The sequence below is a fragment of the Aplysia californica genome, unplaced genomic scaffold, assembly GCF_000002075.1.
Source record: "Aplysia californica isolate F4 #8 unplaced genomic scaffold, AplCal3.0 scaffold00499, whole genome shotgun sequence".
Taxonomy (NCBI): Eukaryota; Metazoa; Mollusca; class Gastropoda; order Aplysiida; family Aplysiidae; genus Aplysia; species Aplysia californica.
In genome coordinates this window covers 499,935-519,814 of record NW_004797769.1, presented here as the reverse complement: position 1 = coordinate 519,814, position 19,880 = coordinate 499,935, and the positions used below count along the sequence as shown (strand labels likewise).

General features: G+C 36.9%; 1 protein-coding gene across 1 annotated transcript in view; it reads right to left on the bottom strand.

Moving 5' to 3' along the window:
• Positions 1-5,904: 5,904 nt before the first annotated feature.
• Positions 5,905-19,880, bottom strand: part of LOC101859589 (tyrosine-protein kinase SRK2) — a 33,941-nt gene continuing 19,965 nt past the window's right edge. Inside the window, exons 4-9 of the mRNA XM_035971759.1 lie at positions 19,343-19,509; positions 18,261-18,337; positions 17,132-17,314; positions 16,536-16,686; positions 15,822-15,953; positions 5,905-14,807 (exon numbers count right to left, since the gene is read on the bottom strand). Of these exons, the coding sequence (XP_035827652.1) occupies positions 14,602-14,807; positions 15,822-15,953; positions 16,536-16,686; positions 17,132-17,314; positions 18,261-18,337; positions 19,343-19,509 (916 nt within the window). The 3' untranslated portion in view covers positions 5,905-14,601. The remainder of the gene's footprint in view (positions 14,808-15,821; positions 15,954-16,535; positions 16,687-17,131; positions 17,315-18,260; positions 18,338-19,342; positions 19,510-19,880) is intronic.

The window sequence follows — 19,880 nt, the reverse complement described above, 5'->3', positions numbered from 1 at the left end:
GGGATAAGAAAAAATTTATTAGTTATCATGCATAAACCAAATATCTTGCAATGATCACTTGGTAGGTGCACCAAATTTGTTCTCTTTTACCTCATAACAAAATACTTGTTAGCAATATATGTGCAAACTTACAAATTATAGTACCTATCAATTAACTCATTATATATATATATATATCATATAATGAATATGTACATTAACTTACAAACTGATGTAAAAATATGGTTCAACGTTTAGTAGGTGAAAGTTAAAAGTAGAATAGACTGAATGCTGTAGAGTGGTACATAGACGGAAGAGGCTGGCACATATTGACCAGTCTGACACAAACGAGTAAATGAGTGAGCTTTGAGGTACATGAAAGATGAAAGGGACAGATTCAGAAAGAACATCAAAAGAAAAGAAAAGACACAAGAATTGCTATACATCAAGCACAGTGTACAATGGAGAACCTTTCGGGAGACAACAAGTGAACAATTTCTTACCAGATTGTGTTAAATCATTGTTTTAAAAAAAGAAAAATCAAAGGTACCAGTAGTGAGGTAAGAAGAGCAATTTAGATTACAATCTAGTTCCAGAAAAAAAAATTCAAATAAACATTAACATATGAATTATCATTCACAAAAAAAAATAAAAAATTCAATTCAATTTAAAAAAATAAATAAAAAAAAGCCATCAAACCTTGTCAGTCAATGATGAATGATGTGCAATTCACAGTAATCAGATCACAGAGAAAAAAAAGACATTAAAAAAACCCCAAACCTATACTATAATGCCACAATGACAGGCTTATTGTAAACATAGTGAACGACCTTCCCCTGTGAACATTCTTTGACAAGGCCAATGCATTTTTAGAAAGTAGTCTGGCATGAATAACTAAACTTTAACATTAAAACATGTCAAGGATTGACAAATGTGATCGACACATCCATACTTCGGTTTAACTGATAACGAAATATTTATCAGATATCAATCGGGGAATGGCAAATCATACAAGCTATCTGTGATAGCTTTCCACCATGTTCATATTGTATCTGCTAAACTGTATGTGTTCCTACAAATATTCCTACTGCTGAAGTTCTACGACACATAAAAATATTAACTAGATTGTGAATTAAGTAGATGGACTTTTCAGGTAAGTGCAATTTCTCTAGATAAATATAAAAGGCAGAAAGTACACACAGTAATGTGAAGCAATGCCATGACAAAAGTCACTTGCTGCACTCACCTGTTTCAAAGTATTGGGCAATTTTTTCAAAACCATGGGAAATGCTTCAGAATCCCCTACCGCACTTCACATGTCTATATCTTCGGAACCAAAACAACTAGACTGATACTATGAGTGATACAGATGCTGTTTTCTTTTACCCATTTGTAGCAAGACATCTGTCATGCCAAGCCCCCATTCCTAAAAGCAATGGTAAACAAAAAATGTTACAGCAAACTGGCAAACCAAAAGCTAAAGGTATACAACATGTACCATGTAAAACACATGGTAGAGATAGCAAGCATGTCACTGGTAAGCTGGGTAAGCAATCTTCAATATCGGAGGTTAAGTCGCCTTGTAATACAGTGATGTATATATACAATTATGACGTACAATGCATGTTCTGTCTATCAAACAACTTTGAGCAAATAGAAACTGGCTATTTGATAAAAAGAACGAGAGTCATTCTTGCTGTGGGGGTGACCTTAGTCTTAGCTGGCTCAATTTTTGTTCTCTCAATGCTGGAGGTAAGAAACATCAAAAGACAGGTCAACAGTATTTGCTGATGGATCTAGTCCGCTTTATAGTTCGGGTGATTCAAGTAAAGAAAAGAATATATATTGACAAAGTAATTCTAGTAAAGAGAACATGATGAAGGCCATATATATAGATCAGAGAAAAGCAAGTTAGATGGACAAAAACAAAAGACAGACAGAGAATATAATGTAAGACCTGCCAGTGGCGTCCTTCAATCAACCATTTCGCTAGAATGTGCTACATATCCATGGTGCTATTGTTATGCTCTAATTCTAACTCTCACTGTGCAACTAGAAGAAATCTAGGTGAACCCTTTTTTAAATCTAAAAGTGGAAGGCAAGCAGGTGCCCTGGTGTGGTTTGCTCCTTCTCTCCTATCAAACATCTATCTTCCTTATCTCTCCTCCTACTTTTTTGTGTTTGCTATTCTCTTGTTGTATCACCTCTAATCTTCAGCACCTATATGACCTTATTGTGTTGATAGTGCCATGAAACTTTTTAGTAAAACTTAGAAAAAAACAACTAAAACTTGCTCTAAAACCATTGTCGAGGTCAGTCTGTAGGTGTTCAATAAAAAAAATCAGGAATAACACGCACTTTAAATAAAATGAAAGTACTGGAGCTAACTTTTGCATCTTCTCGCTACAATATTTCACAGTTAGAGCAAATCATATATGCACCAACTAAACAGTTTGCATAAAATGAATACCAAAAGAAAAAAAAAAGATTGTGGAGGAAATGGCAGAACCCAGTAAAGCAGCAGAGGAAAAGTGAGAACAGAAAGGGGAGTTGGGAAGGCGAGAGGCATAGTGTTGAAAGGGAAGAATCTGATAAAAGCACAGAGACAAGTGGGGTTAAAGAAAAGGACAATAAAGTTGTAGAAAGAAAGAATGAGAGAGATAGATGGATTAGAGAGAAGAGACAGAATACACATATTACAACGTTTACAAAAGCAATAGTACAGTTAGAAAAAAGTTGCAATATTTTCACAATAAAAACAGAAAAAAATTACAGACAGCCAGGACATTTGTCCTTAGGATAGCACAATCAGTCCCAGCATCCAAAGCAGGCATCTCCCACCACAGAGTACAACAGCTCTGCACAGAATTCACTGCACTTACAGCAACTATAATATGACGAAGCAAGCATGCATATTTACACTTCAAAATGGAAAGGACAAAACGCATATGTAATTAAAATACTGCATGAATCATCATCATAGTACTTATTACAATATTATGACATCCTTGTCATATAAAATCCACATTCAAGCAACAAATTAAGTTATGGTTAGTATACAGAACTTGCAGGCTTTATGATAGGACGGGGACAAATGCATGAGAAGCAGACAAAGATGCTATTTGGAGGTTATGTAATTGGTAGCTCGGTTCACTAATAATAGGGGTTCTTTTGTCAACATTTTCATCAATGCTTTTGATACAGTTTTTCAGAAAAATCCGCACTGAAGCAACCCTTTGGGCAATAGCATATTTTCTAAAATATACAAAGTATGCTAGGTCACTGTTGCAATGACTTCACTGTTATTCACATACAGTGAAGTCCGCATAAACTTAAACCGAATCCTGTGAGGCGCCAGATTTTCTTCGGTTTAGCACGGTTTTTGGTTTACAGCTGTTGCCCCTCAAAGAGTAGAAAAGAAAAAAAATAAGGGATTTCATTTTCTTTTTGTTTACCCCTGTTTTCTGATTAACCATATTTGGTTGCAGCGGACTCTACTGTAAATTGTGATAAATTATAATGTAAATAAATACAGTAACTACAGAGAATGAGAATGACAGCAATAGCAAATTGTCTTTTTGTTTTTGAACAACGGTTGTAAATTTCCATCCTCACTGACACAACTTAGATCATTTAGGAGGCTGGCTGCTTCAACCCTGTAATTCAGAGCGACCTGGGGCTAAGAGGGACAAATCCTCACAGTAGGAAGACAGACACATGAAAAATATGATCCCTGTTTGTAAATCAAATTCACGTCTTTTGTAAACAACGAAGGGAGCTCTTGTGGCCTAGAAGTTAAGGTGTTGGCCTCTCATTCAAAGGTCCAGGGTTCGAATCTGGGTAGCAACTGAAAAATTTTCTTTTCTAAATTTGTCTCCTTTGACCTCCCTTCCTGCTTTTTATCAAAGTTCTGTTGTCTGTTTTCGTCTCCTCTTTCTGCCCCCACACCCTCACCTCCTTTGCTCCCTCCTCTGGGCTCCTGACTCTTTTTGCAGCCTTTCTACTGCTACTCCTTGGCTCCTTCTTACTGCTGTCTTTCTGTCACACCCCTGATCTTCTGGTAGGAAAGATCTACACCTAGCCTTTTCGGACAAGGGCGAAAAATCTCGGAGGGCCCGCTAAAGATCCTTTGGTGGTCTAAAATCGATACGAGTAGGCTTCGGCCGCCACCTGGGCAAAATTCAAAATTTCCTACCAACTGAAAATATTAGGTGTGTCCTGCGCGCTCATATGACCTTATACAGTTGCGAGCGCCGTAAAACACTTACCAACCCCTTCTTACTGCTGTCTTTCTGTCACACCCCTGATCTTCTGGTAGGAAAGATCTACACCTAGCCTTCTCGGACAAGGGCGAAAAATCTCGGAGGGCCCGCTAAAGATCCTTTGGTGGTCTAAAATCGATAAGAGTAGGCTTCGGCCGCCACCTGGGCAAAATTCAAAATTTCCTACCAACTGAAAATATTAGGTGTGTCCTGCGCGCTCATATGACCTTATACAGTTGCGAGCGCCGTAAAACACTTACCAACCCCCCCCCCCCCCAAGAAGAAAAAAACGAAGACTGATCCAATCATTAGACCAAAATAGAACTTTTTAGAAGCCAGTTCATTCTAATATAAATTTTGGCCAAGATGCACAGTGACAAAGGAAAAGGAGGGAATCACTTCCTAATAACTTTTAGTACCATCAGTTCAAGACTTTAAAAGACATTTTTCTAGTATTTAAAAAATTGATAGTTTCAGGGGAAAACAATGTTTCGAATTGATTAGAAAAATGATTACGGTACATTATAAAAAAAGAGATTTTCAAAAAACACCTTTGTCATTCACCCATATTTTTCTCCCATTTCATCGTATTATTATAAAAGAACCTTTTCTTACCAAACTCTAGCAATACAGTTTTAGTGTTCAGAATCAGGAATAGAATTTCTACATTTAATGACATACGTAAATTTAAATAAATATTTTGTAAGAAGCTAGAAAAATTTCCTATGGGACAGGAAAAATCAAAGAAGGAAGATTTCCATGGGACTAAAAGTAATTTCTCTTCATACTCTCTACTCTTTTCTGTTTTTTAAAATAGGAGAATGAAGTAGAAAAGGTTTATAAATAGAACAATCTACTAAACATCAATAGAGTATGTGTAAGTAACTTGGAACAGAAACGAGGTATGTGAAAATTATCACTTCATTATAATATAAAATTGTAAATATTTTTCAGCATACGAAAGAGATAGAGGTATAGGAAAAGCCCAGAAAGAAAAAAAAAATGGTACAAATTCTTTCAATAAAAAAGTTTGGCACAAAATGACAAGTATTGCTATTCAGCAATCGAGTTCACCATTTCCTAATTGCTATGGTGAGAGGTCAAACTAAAAATGACCCTTCCCCACCCATCGAAAGCCTTAAAAATTTTTCTATTGGAATATAAGAAAATAAATACAGTAGCGGTTCAATAATAGTCAGGGAAACTAAATTGATGGAAGGAGGAAAAGTCTTGTATAGAACTTTGCTTTTTGTAACCGAACTAACATTATATAGCAAGGAAGCAATTCAAAGAGTCTTCCCATGTCCTCTGCAAACTCTGTTTCAAACAACAGAATCTTTTAACCACTTTTCTTTGGAGAAAAAAACTTTTAAAAAAAGCTAAAAAATAAAACAATCCCTTCATTTGGGAATGTGAAAAACTATTATAGTTGAACCTGCTCCAATGGCCACCTGTACAAGACAATCACTCGTGCAAACACCCATTTCCTCCTCCCCTTCCATGCATATAATGACACTCTCTATGATGTCCACCTGTCTAAGACAACAACTTTTCTACTCCACAATGGGTGACTGTCTTAGACAATTTTGACTGCAGTTTCTACTCAACATACGTAATTCCTTTGGCTATAACTGACATATGATTCACATCATTTCCAAAAACATTTTTTTCACATTTCAATTCAGGCTTTACATTTATCATTTCATGTACATTGTATTGCCAAAAACACCGCTGAACTCTTAACATAAAATTCACTATGACAATGAAATGAAATAATTTTTTCACAGTGAAAGGGATTTATGAAACAAATGAGAGGGGAGTGGGAGAGAGAGACAATAAGTGAGAAAAGAAGAGAAACAGAGAGCAAAGGAGTAAATATGCATGTACCAGAAAAAGACAAAAAGATAAAATTGCACTTCATAGAGATGACTTAAAAAAATAATGATATACATAAGTGTAGCAAAAAAGTGTTATCATTTGAGAAATCAATCATCAGAAAATATATCTACAAAAATAATTCTTTGCACAAATTAATAGCAGCTTGGTTCTGCCAACAGCCAAAGTTCAATTTGAGGTTTGTACAGTCATCGAGAATCAAGTTCTAAAAATAGGCCTCCTCATAACATAATCAAACAGAATATCATAATAAACGTCACTGTAAAGAACACACAAACAATAACATTCGATGTCCCATTAAAAAAAAGTAATTCAAATTAAGTTCATCCTGGAAATGAATACGACATGTAGGCAATAGAGGCACAAAACAAAAGGCTGCTTCTTAGTAATTGAGTAAGCACACTGCATAAAGCATTGCTAATTGTACGACAGTTTGCATTCTTGCAATTCAGTCCAGGAAAACAAAAACTGATGATCAGCGATTGTCTTCTCATGGAGGATGTGCTCTTGAAACAAGTTGAGCAAAACACGAAACAATGAAACAAAATCACTGCGTTACAAAGTAATTTATAAAAGATAAAAGATGGAAGAATTTACCATTTAAAAAAATATAGGAAATAATGAGATATTCTATTTTAACCAGAGTTGGCCAACTGAAAAATGTTTGTATCAGACAACTCAAGTTTAACACTTTGTCTCCAACTCTATATTCTCAGTTATGTGCTCTGACCTGAATTGAAGCAAAGGGTCAATGTCTTTTAATCTCATGAATACTGAAAAAACCCAAAACTCTTTGCCTCTTTGAATACCAAGCAGTATCTAATCTACATTGTAATGTGAAAGCATCTTCACTTGAGAATACTTCAAACTGCTTAAAAAGAGCTTGTTTTATTCAAGTTTTACAAAGGTCTTTCATGCCTGGAATACAATCATAGACTTCAGGTTGTCTCATGAACATTAGACTTTTTCAACATTATATAAATCTCAAAATATTGTACACAGAGTGCTCCTTCTGTTTGAGACAGGTCTTTTCATTCTTACTGTAGTCTTATTAATCTCATAGGTTGTTTGAATAAATCCTTATATATTATATACACATTTTATGTTTAAAAGTCTAGTTCAACATTGCACAAGTTTTGTCATGCATGGGAAGGGCAGAGGACAAAGGCTATGATTTCAACTATTTCTTTCCCCTCTAGATAAAAGGAATTGAAACAAACAAAAATTTGTTCTACAGTTCAATACTACAGGGTAACCCACATAATCACACGCCAATCAAAGTTCTCAAAGAAACTCGACGTTATTATAAACGTTAAATTGCATAGCCATGAGAAACTGCAAGGCAGGCAGAGCCATGAAATATATTGTACGGCTTTACATACTCCGTAGACACAATGGGATATTTAAGTACAAGAATTAAGGACCAGGGTGTAGCAGGCAAAAAGGTGTGATCATAAACATACTGTTATAATTACACAGAGAGCAGTGGCATGATTTAAAAAAAAAAAAATGAGATCAACACTGTGTTAAGCAAAGACAGATACGATGGTGGAAACTGTCACATTCGCATTCCCAAAATCATTATTTCTAGAAATAATATTTAGACTTGTACAACATCAGTAGGCCTACACATTGCAGTTTTGGATTATGGCTATTTTTGACAAAAGATTTGAATACCAAGTACAAAAATACCATGAACAAAAAAAAAAGACGTCAAAGTGCTGGTCATGTCATGAACAAGTAATTACAAGTATTACTTTCCTCTCCAAGGCTAAGAAAGTCAAAGATAAAGCAGTGCTATTATGTTGACCAGGGTTCATACTGAGAAGGAGATTTTTTTTTCCAAGAGTTTTCAAGACCAGATTCCTTTTTTCCAAGACAAATAACATGTCATTTTGGAAGAAATCGTCTTGTCCACTATGCACGCAGGCTGGTTTTATAAGAGGGGGATGAGAGAATTTTTGTATCCCAGCCTGAATAAGCTCATGTGACCAGATATTTTGTCACTTCTTTATTCAGAATGCGTAAAGTCAAGGCCTTCTAAACTTTGAGGAAATGTTTTTACAATAGATCTAGTTGAAAATGTGTTTTTCCAAGCACTTAGCCAATTTCCCCATATTCCAAGAGTTTTCCAGTTTTCCAAGACCTGTACGAACCCTGGTAGACACCAGCATGTACATCGAGTTCATTATAAGTTATTAGCACAAATGTGACAATAATTACAGGACTGATCATGAAGGTAGAACTAGGAAACACGTCGAGTCATGAATCTATGAAGTTACACAGGTTGACAAACACCAACGGTCAATTCATACTAATCATAGTTTAGGAAGCTTTGCCTGAATATATGACGCATCAATAAATGAAACAACACCCAAACTCCTCGTCCTGTGAGTGAAAAACTGTGCTATATAATAATGAAGACAAATATATAATCTCAGGGCTGTCACAAGTCTGTCTCTTAACAGCCACTATTTCTCCAACTCACTGCCAAGAAGAAAGATCAAAATCAGGATGAATGAAAACTGGGCCCTGAATACAAATTAAAATTATGGAAATGTTCAATGAGTGCTGCAAGAAAGTACATAATAAAACAGGTGTTACGGGGCCAGTTGAGGAAAGAAGACACAAACAAAGTCATATCTATACTATTTTCTCTGTCTTTTTCGTCCTCGTCTTCTTCATGTGCAGGATCTGAAACAGCCGTCGGTGACCATGGTTCATTACTCATTTCTCTGCACTGATGCTCCCACAAGAAAGCACGATTTGATTTTTAAAAAAAAGCAAAACAACCTATGTCGTGGTCAGAACGAGTTTTCTAATAGATAAACAAAAAAATACTGACCATCTCTGAGAGTAAATGCAGATGCTCTTCAAGTCACATTTTTAATAACACACACATCAACAGCTGCTTGAACACAAGGTGCTGAATGAGCATTCCAGAAACAATTTTTTTCTCCCCACAAAACATAAACAACTCATTGACTGCAAAAACTGCCAGCACAAAAAAACAACAAATTTTGCCACCATATTCTCATTTCAGGAAAGTATAGCTGCAAATCTATTTGCAAACAAGTATTTATGAACCTGTAATACCTGAAATTGAGGGTATGAAATAAAATTTAAGCTGGTGTAAATACAACCACCCACTCTTCAAGACTAATCTTCTTTTCGGTGGCATATCTGAAACATTGGCAATCATTGTTTGCTACTCATTTCTCTGCTTGGAGTTTTCTAAAAAAAAAACCAACCCAGGTATTTTCATGTCACTGACCTGTCTGGGTTTTCAAAGTAAGTTATTCTTTGTCTATCTCTGCCTCTATGATTTTGCTTTGTATTTTTTTCAATAGCACCGCATGTTCTATCTTGTACTTGCACTATATTCAGCTGCCATATGAAACTAAAATTCATTACATAAAAAGTTGAAGCATGTAGCATTGTTTAGCTCTTAGGGTGTTATTAAGTCTAGTCCCTGCCAGATAAGTGTGAAGTCTTGATGATTTTACACTAAGAAAGATCTTCAATCCAAAAAGTGATTGTGACATCATGACATACATTTGTAAACAGTATACATGGAAACAAAGGAAACAATAAGTGTTAGTGATCTTTTTTATACATTTTCAGAGATAGATAAGTTATGAGCATAAAATAAAAATAAGGATAATTACATTAGAATTAAAAGAAAAAAATTCCTCTCCTTTTTTGTGTGCTAAGTACTAAGTAATGTGAAAGCATATAATACATATTGCGTGTGTGACTAACTATTCTGTTTTTTCCCCTATTCTGTTCAGGTGAACAGAAACATACAGATGCTTACTTACTGCTAGGGAAAAAAAAAGAAGAAAGACTGATAGACAGAACAAAAACAGAACGAGCATAACGATGTAGAGAGCCTACCAGTGGCACTCTCTAACAGCCCACTCGTCTCCATTATACTTTCCTCCGTCAGCCTTCTATTTCTACAACAAAACATAAGAACAACAGCATAAAAAAGAAGCGTGGTGAAAAAGCAGAGCAATAAGACCACATAAGTAATCATTGCTGCCTCAACTATAGAGTGGCTGGGACAATGATGACCTTCAGACCCTCAGACCCAATTTTTCCCTCATCAAAAAAAGGAACAAGAGAGTGGTACTGCATTTTCTCTACACAAACAACATAAAAAATATTGTAATTTACTTTTTTTTTTAAATTATGGCCCAAAATGATCTATAGAAGTGGAAACTAAATAACAGGTATTCTTAGACAATTAAAATCAAGTAAGGGATGTTTTAAAAAAGTATAGTCCAAAACAACAAATACAAGTACAAACTAAATTTATATATATTTAATGCATTTCCTAAAAGTTAGACATATTTTAAAAGAGCTAAAAAGTTACAAAGCCTTCTCTGAATATTATCATACTTTGCTATATATCTTACAACTAGCCAATGTGATTATTCATTATAGCTGTGCATGTAACACCCTCCCCCCCCCAAAACCCCCACCTAAGAACCTAAGAATAACTCCCTTGGTAGGTCTGTTTATTTCAAATTACTATTCCACACAGAGGCTACCAGTCCATGGAAATAAGTCTGACACCAACCTAAAAAAAAAAAAGAGATTGGTGAAAACATAAAACATACAGAATAAAAGAGCCTTTAAAAAGACGAATAATCATAAGTATCATAAGGTAAGGGTTTGCAATAATCTTTAAGAGAAACGCACTGAAAATATGTGTCCTGTCAAAAGCTATTCCAAGAAATACATTATTTACAATGGCGGACATGGAAATGATACTGATCAGAAAGAGAGTCAACATGTGTGCAGATATGTCAGATGGAAAACAAGGGGATGCGAAGCAAGAATGATCTTTGTTCACTGCTGATATGTAAGAGGTTACAAAAAATACAAGTGGCAAGAAAAACTTGTGGCAGTCTGCTGCAAACGACTCAGCGCATACAACACCTAACATTTACACATTCACAACAGACTTCAAAACAACAGTTTTAGAGTAACCTAGAGCAACTGTTCCCAAAGGCACATAACGAAAGCGAATCATGCAATGTGCTAAACTAGGCAAACACCATTATCATCTTCCCCATTAGCTCAACTCACTCCCATCCTCATTCTCTATCTCTTAACAACAAAAACAGCCGTAAGAAAATTACAGAGGTTATGCCAAGATTACAACACATGTGAGTAACAATTTTGTCAACAAGTTGGGGTGGCTCACTCGAAGGGGTATATCTGTCAGAGTACTTATGCAAGCCACTGGTTTGGAACCGATTTGAGAACTGGCAGTCAACGCAGAAACAACAAATAAAAATTCAAATTTTATTTCATACTTCTTTAAAACAAGCTTCTATGAAAGGCAATAAATTCTGAGTATTGGGAATTTTGAATATATTAAAAATACATTGATAAATTAAAAAGTTGTGGGGATTTTTTTGTGTTGCAAAATTTCTGAGGACCTTTAAAAAGGAAAATGTCACCAAAAAGTAGGATGATTCCTAGGATGTATTTTGAAGGAAAACTGTTCATAAGTCAGTGATGAACATGAGTATATGAATGAAACTTGGCACCTCAATGAGACTTTTAGAACAATCTAGTTCTACTATCAATTTTTCGATGTCTTTATTACTTTAAAAGGACCCTAGTTCAAAATCTGAGAGCGGCAATAAAATTGTCTTCTAAAATTGTCTACTTTCACCTCCTTTCCTGTTCTCTTGTCCTGTCCTGATATCTGCTTTCATCTCCACTTTTCCCCCCATCCCCGTCCTCTACTCTCCTTTACTCCCAAGTCCTTCTGACTGCTGTCTTTCAGCCACATTCCTGATCTTAGAGTAGGAAAGATTAAATACCTAACCTTCTCATATATAGGCGAAAAATCTTGGAGATCCGGTGTGCAAGTTGTGCATATCAAAGACCCCTTGGCGATCCTAAAATAGATAAGAATAGGCTTTGGCCCTCACCCTGGCAAAATCCAAAACTGATTCCTACCAAAACTGAAAATACTATTAGTATAAAAACATATAAATTACCTTCGAAATCGGAATGTGGCTGCCTGAAGGCCAGGGGCTCTACCAAGTAGGAAAAAAATGGTCACATTCGTAAAAATCATTTACACTACAGGTTGAAGAACCAGCAAACAACTACTCCTCAGATCTAGCTGGGGAGTGCAAAGAACAAGAAAGACTCCACCTGTTACAGAAACGAAGAAACTTTGATCTAAAAAGATTCAGCGCTGTTCTGCTATCACCCTCATATGCAACCTAACAAAACGGTATAGCAAAAAACTGGCAATGGACCCCGTGACCTATTTAGTTTAAGGCAGCCAATCCCATGCTGCCAAGTGATCATAGGCCTTTCATATGCCAGCAGGATAGCTAATTCAATTTCTGACCCTGGTCGACGATGACACAGCAGCTCGTCTTGTTTTGTTTTTTTTTAAGGAAGAAAATCACAAAAACATGGCAATTTTGCTAGTTCTAGAAATCTATTTGCATTGTGTAAGCTTGCATGTAGTAAGTTTAGTCTTTATTCTCATTGGGTGACAAGTTTCAATTATTTTCGTCCACAGCTATTCCTGTAACTATGCTCAGAAAACGGCTACCTCTGATCCTGATTTTTGGGCCAAAGAGCAGTGAGCGATTGGCATTGCTAGTCAATATTTATCCCTACATGCATGCACTGTAAAAGGACACCAGAGCTAAATTTGACAGGCACATTCTTAAAAATGGGAAAATTTATCCAGCTTTGGATTTCCCAGGGAAATACTTCATTTTTCACTTAAATCATGCATACATTAGAAAAATTTAGTCTTATGTATGTACTTTTTCTTAACCAAAGAAGAAGCAAAAGAAGACACATGAACTCACACTTTCCTTTCTTTGACTGTCACACTTGACAAATTAACAGCTAGGAATGTTTCTGCCCTCGAAAGCAAAATACACAGCTAGCAGTCTCATGTGTTGAGAACATCGAGCATTGTGTAATAAGAGTCGAAAAAGAATTATAATGACCATTAAGACATAATTAATGGAAGTTTCTGACCCATTTCATAATTGCCACTGAGACAGTGAAAGCAGTGCTACTTATCATTTGTGTTGAGAGTGAGCTGGCCAAGTCCATGCTAGCTAATTTTTCAGGAGGCACAAAAAATCCCTCAAAAACAACTAAATGAAAGCGAATGCTTATCACTAGGTTTTGTACATAATATGTATTTGAGGGATATGAAGTGTTTACTTAAGTCAGGCATTTTTTACATAATTTAAGGAAGATTTACAGACCGAAGGGCTAGAACCCAAATGGCCGCTGGATCGGAAAAGTAAAAGTAAAAGGAAGATTTAAAAAGGGGAAACAGACATACCTTGGACTTGGCCAGTTGGCACTTAACACCTTTGATATTCTACTGGCACATATCATTCACAAACAATACTTGAGTTATGAGACTTGTAAAGTAGTGAGATATTGAGAAAATGTGAAAGCACCCAACTTGCGATAACAACACAATAGTAACAGCCACATAGTTTTGCAGGCGGATATCCGACACCGCCAGCTTAACTGTATTATGCTGGAAATCAAAACAGAAGAGCCTTATAAGTACATGATTGTCATTTCAAACAAATAAGATGTCTGTGTTAGCTTTCGTTTCCATTTAGTTTTTCTTGTGTGTTTTGTTATGTGGCAGGTTCAGCAATCACCACGACTGTGATTATTTTCAAGATTTGGCTGCTTTACTTTTCAACATATTGGGTAGGGAGCTTTAGAACAATAGAAATTAGTGAAAGTATCACATGACAGAAACATATTTTACACAAAGCCTTTAAAAGTCTTTTCCTTGAAAACAAATGCACTTAAAACTAGAAAGCAATGAAACAGCTCTAGCAGAGTTAATTAATATTTCATGTATGTAAAAATTTTCTACAACTACACTCACCGGAATTTTCTAGCAACTAGACTGACCATTTTTTAAATCTGAATTTTACATTCACATAGACCCTCTTGTATGATCTTAGCCAATGGCAATGTTAAGTATAATCTTTTCAAATATTTCTCGTTTATTGTAAAAACATTTCTGACTCTAAGTGTCCTGCATCTAAAACTTCCAGTCTGCAGGTCATGACAGATTGCTACCTGAGAATTACAAAGTTCTACCTGCTCAGTACCTAGTTTTGAGAAATTTGACATAAAAAATGTTGAGTTTCACATGTCAGGCTTTTGCAAAAGCAATTCTTTGAATATTTTGATGATGACTCCGAATTACCTAACGATTCTGATAGACCAGATAGAACATTTGGTTTCTGACCTCATGGTCTTAATAACTCAAAACGGCCAAAAATATCAGATAGAACTTTGTTCTGAGGTAGCAAGATGCCGCTAAAACCCATATGATTCTCTAAACTACATTTTAGTCTGGACAGTTTTTCATAACATCCAATATATTCATTCATCACGACGATGCCAATTTTCCTCGGAATCCTCAACTGTCGGCTTCTCTGTAACTGGGCTCTACAGAGATGAAATAGTCATCGAAGTAGGTGAACAAGTGGTCAAAAGTGGGTCTCTGCTCTGGCTTTTCATGCCAACACTCCTGCATCTTGATGTAGACGCCTTCTGGAAGATCCGAGGGCTTCTCCATCCTGTAGCCCAGCTCTACTTGCTCCAGAACTGTCTTGTTGTTCATGCCTAAAAGACAAAAAGAGTTTGTTTTTCTCGTTTCTTTTCGACGTATGTGGGTTTTTTAAAGCCCCAATCAACACAATTTAGATCATTTGGAAAGCAGGCTTTGACCCCGCCTGTCAGGGTCAACAAGGGCAGAGAGGGATACAGTGTCCCTGTGCTCAGCGGGATACTGCATCCTGACAAACAGTGTGTTTTTCTATTTCTCATCTGTAGTCAAAACAATTTTGACTTAAAAAAGTGTTGGGCATCTAAACCTTCTAATGTGTGGATGTTGATGGATGCGACTAACATCCAAAAGTTGTTTTTTCAAACCCACAGTCTTAGCCCATCCCAAAGCAGATAAGTACTGCAATCTAGTTTAGTCAACCGCAGATGCACTAAAGAATAATTTCAGTTTGTAAAGTTTGTAAAACTTGTTTTGAGTTAAAAGACATGATCTGAACTACTGATAATGTGCTGTGATGTGATGTGGCGTGGTGTGGTGAGGTGTGGTGTGGTGTGGTGTAAAGTGGTGTGGTGTGGTGTGGATTGGTGTGGAGAAGTGTGGTGTGGTGTGGTGTGACGTGATGTGACGAGACATGACGTGGTGTGGTGTGGTGTGGTGTGGTGTGGTGTGGTGTGGTGTGGTGTGGTGTGGCGTGGTGTGGTGTGGTGTGGTGTGGTGTGATGTGATGTGACGAGACATGATGTTGTGTGGTGTGGTGTGGTGTGGTGTGGCGTGGTGTGACGTGATGTGACAAGACGTGACGCGGTGTGGTGTGGTATGGTGTGGAGTGGAGTGGTGTGGTGTGGTGTGGTGTGGTGTGGTGTGGAGTGGAGTGGTGTGGTGTGGTGTGGTGTGGTGTGACGTGATGTGATGAGACATGACGTGGTGTAGTGTGGTGTGGCGTGGCGTGGGGTGATGTTCAGAAGACTGGTAAAATATAGAAATGGCCGTACTTTGAAATATGAGCCAGTGACTTTAGATTCTAGAAGAAAACACCAATTCTTAGTTTTGGAAGAAAGAGAAAAACTTGCCTGGGTATGGGACCCGTCCTCTCGTCATCACTTCATACAAAAGAATTCCGAAGGACCAGATGTCCGACTTGACGGAGAACTTTTGTCTCAGAGCGGCCTCAGGAGCTGTCCACTTGATGGGGAATCTTGCACCTACACATCGACAAGGAGATAAAAATGACCAATGAGGCCCATCCAAAAACTGCAATAACAAATGGATCATTAGAGCTACGATTGTAAATCTTTTACACCCTCATTAACACAATTTTGATAATTCAGAGGTAGGCTGCTTTGACCCTGCTTATAGAAGCCAATCCAGGCTGAGTGGGGTACTGTATTCCAGCAGAAAGACAAGAGATATATGGTAAAATATCTCCCCTACCGTGAAATTAAATTAACATAACAGGTATTGAGCTAGAAAATAATACTTAGACAAAAATCGGCAAAGCGGCAGAAAAACGCCGATATTTTCGATTTCAATATTTTGACAAGCGCCTGATTCCGCCGCGATGCCTCACATTTACAGGACAGGTACAGTTCCAGGTGCCGCACAGTGGAGACCAGGAGTGGTATGTTTGTAAGGCGTTTCTCACCCTACCATTTTTACTCTACACACTGTTTTACCTTTCCAACTCACCTGACCGTTTCAACTTTATAACTCACCCTAAAATCCTGCAACGTATCCCTCTACCCTCACTCTATAATTCACCAAATTACCCTTACTCTGAAACTCACCCTTAGGGTTGTACTCCTCTGTGTCTAAGATTCTAGCTAATCCAAAATCTGCTACTTTCACGATATTGTTTTCTCCAACCAGAATATTTCTGGCGGCCAAGTCACGGTGGATGAAGTTCTTCTGCTCCAGGTAAGCCATTCCACTAGCAATCTGCAGACAAAAATTTTAATTCAGTTACTAAGGAACATCTTGAATAATCTGACAGCAATTAAAAGTTGGTCATTAGAAGAGCAATTGCATAGCATAGATCAGTGTGCAAGTGTTCGTGTGAATGTGTGTGTGTGTATGTGTGTGTGAGCCTGTGTGAATATGTAAGTGTGATAGGGAACAAAACCTTATCTTTCACTGTTACTTCTGACTCATACATACCTCTGAGATGCAAAGAGATACACATGAAAGAGATGGTCTTGTGTGTGTGTATGTGTGTGCGTGTGTGTGTGTGTGTGTGTGTGTGTGCGTGCGCATGAGTATGTGTGTGCGCATGAGTATGTGTGTGTGCATGTGTGTGTGCACGTGCGTGCGTGCATATCTGCATGTGCAAGTGTGTGAGTGAACAACAACAAAGCTCAATCTATCAACACTCGCTCCTACACACCTGAGACGCCATATCAATAAGATGCATGAGAGAGATGGTCTTGTGTTTGTCGCTCCTCAAGTAGTCAAGCAGCGAGCCATTGGACATGAGCTCGGTGACGATGTAGATGGGTTCCTCGCGCGTGCACACCGCGTACAAGCGTACCAGCTTGTCGTGCCGCAGCATCTTCATAATCTGGGCTTCCTGTTGACAATAAAAGATTTCTTTTTGTGAAGAGAAAATGGGAGGAAAAGCTCACAAGCAAAGTCGAGTTATCAAACTATCCATTCAATTGATGAATAAAAATACATTTAGAATGGAAAAAAAAAATATCTGTTGTAAATAATATCCTATTGACAAGAATGATCTATAAATATTACAATAACATCCTATTGATAAATAATGTATATCAAAATAACATCATACTTATTAATAAAGATGTCTATCAGGATAATATCCTATTCACAAACAAACATCTGTATCAAAATAAATATCTCATCAGTGAATAAAATTCTCTTTAAAAATAAAATTTTCATGATGTATGATAATTCGTATATAACAATAAATGAAAATAATAATAATAATGGCTCCAAAATGGTCTCGTGGTTAGGCTCTTGTTCTCTCAACAGGAAGCATGAATTTTCCTTATTTCACCAAGGTGGGATTGGGTACCCGTCTAAAGATGGTGAAAGATCTTGTCAGTTTGCGACAGTCCTAGCACATGTAATCCACAGCTTGCACTGTATGTTTCCCCGGAAGTCAAGAATGTTTCTGTCGAGTTCAAGCTTCAGCGGGGGGTAACAATAATTGTTAAAGGCATAGAGCATGCTGTAGAGCGTGGATATGGGCTATATAGAAGAAATTATTATTATTATTTTATTATTATTATTGTTGTCAAATTTATATATTCTGTTGATCAAAATGCTATAGAGAGAGATAAAAAAAAAGAACCTGTTAGTGGTATTATCCCACAGTTTGTTCTATTTATATAGCCAAAACAACATAAAGACAAATGAACAGGTAAAAATGATACCATCGCTGTCGCTAGAAAAAACTGGAACCGGTGACTTTATAATGATTTTTGTTCCCCTTGTAAGGCAAAGTCAAAGTCACTCATTTTTTCCCCTCAGCAGCAGTCACTTATCTTTACCTGCAAGAAATGAGCCACACTCATGGATCCTTCTTTCAGTGTCTTTATGGCAACATCAGTAGTTCCTTTCCATCTCCCTGACAAAACAAAAGTTACATTTATATATATATATTACAAATGACAATGACGGCATGTGAATAAAAAGAGGTAAATAGAAAACAAACTGGGGCATTGCCAAACCCTATACTAATGCTTCCCACTGATAAATACAAACTGTGGGACTGGAAAAATTAATGCTATACCAGGAAACTCTCTCAAATCAACATGCTTAGTAAAAGTAAATTGTCTTAAGGCTCAGGACTCCTCATACAATTGTCAGAAGTTCTAATGTCAGCATTTTTTTTTATCTAACAAACACACCAGTTTATGGAATGCACATCTACAACATAACAAAAGAACGAACACTGGCCAATTATCATTGAAATACTGACTTCCTACAAAGGTGACAGATGTCACTTATATTAAAAATTTTAGTCCGAGTTTGGGCAGAGAGAAGAACATTAATGCAATGATGGTCATTCAGTACTTTAGAAAAGTGTAAAGCAGACAAAAAGAAATAACAGAGGGAAAGAAAAGAAGTAGGGTCAACCAGTGCTGCCCCCCACCCAAACACTCATACATGAGATTTTTCCTAAAGCCGAAAGTTCAAAGAAGTAACTCACCCTCTACTCCCAACACATGTTTCCTGTAAGGTACACATAATCTATCATCCCTCTTAAATTTCCACTTTATTTTATTCACCACCCCACATTACGAGTTTTAAATTTCACTACTACCCTCTTCTATGGTAGCTTTTATGTATACAGTTACCTCTATATGTAAACAACTCAACAATAAATGTGTCTCAAATAAACAGTCACCCCTTCTAAAACAATTAAACATTTAAAATGTGTCCAAAACCATGATGAACTCCTGAACCCTTGATGTGTATTAATAAAAAATTATAGCCACATATTAACTCTTTGTCTCTGGAGATAAAGAGTTAATATAAATATACTAATATAAACACATTTGATAAGATGACCCAAAGGCAGGCTATAAATAGCCAGAAATACGATGGGTGTGGAGCATCGACAACAAACCTCTATAAACTTCTCCAAACTGGCCAGAGCCCAACTTCACATCCAGTGTGAGCGTTTCACGTGGAATCTCCCACATATCTTTGGTTTCAACGGATAAATCTTGCATGACTGGCTTCGGTTTGGGGCACGGGCTTGTGAGCTTGCGACATAAGCCATCTTCAGTAACTGTACAAGACCAGAAAAGGAGACCAAAATGTGAGGTGTGAGTTTGAGTAAAGAAAAGCAGATCAAAACAAAAAGGTCATATAGCATGAGGCAGCAGCAAGACAGATAGACAGAAGTATGTATTTTGTATCCCTCTCAAACTTCTACAAAATAAAAAAGATGGAAATAAACTAGAGAGAAAATGTCTGGACTCAGTATCAATAATTTTTCTTGAGACAGCGATGTAGTAGATGGGAAGACAAATAAAAGACATTTAAGAACCAAAGCTAAAATAATAATAAAAGTGCAAACGACCCGCTTTCCTATAAGCCTGTTATCAAAACACCAGCTTCCTCTAAGAGGGAGGGAGGGAAGATGAGAGAGAGAGAGAGAG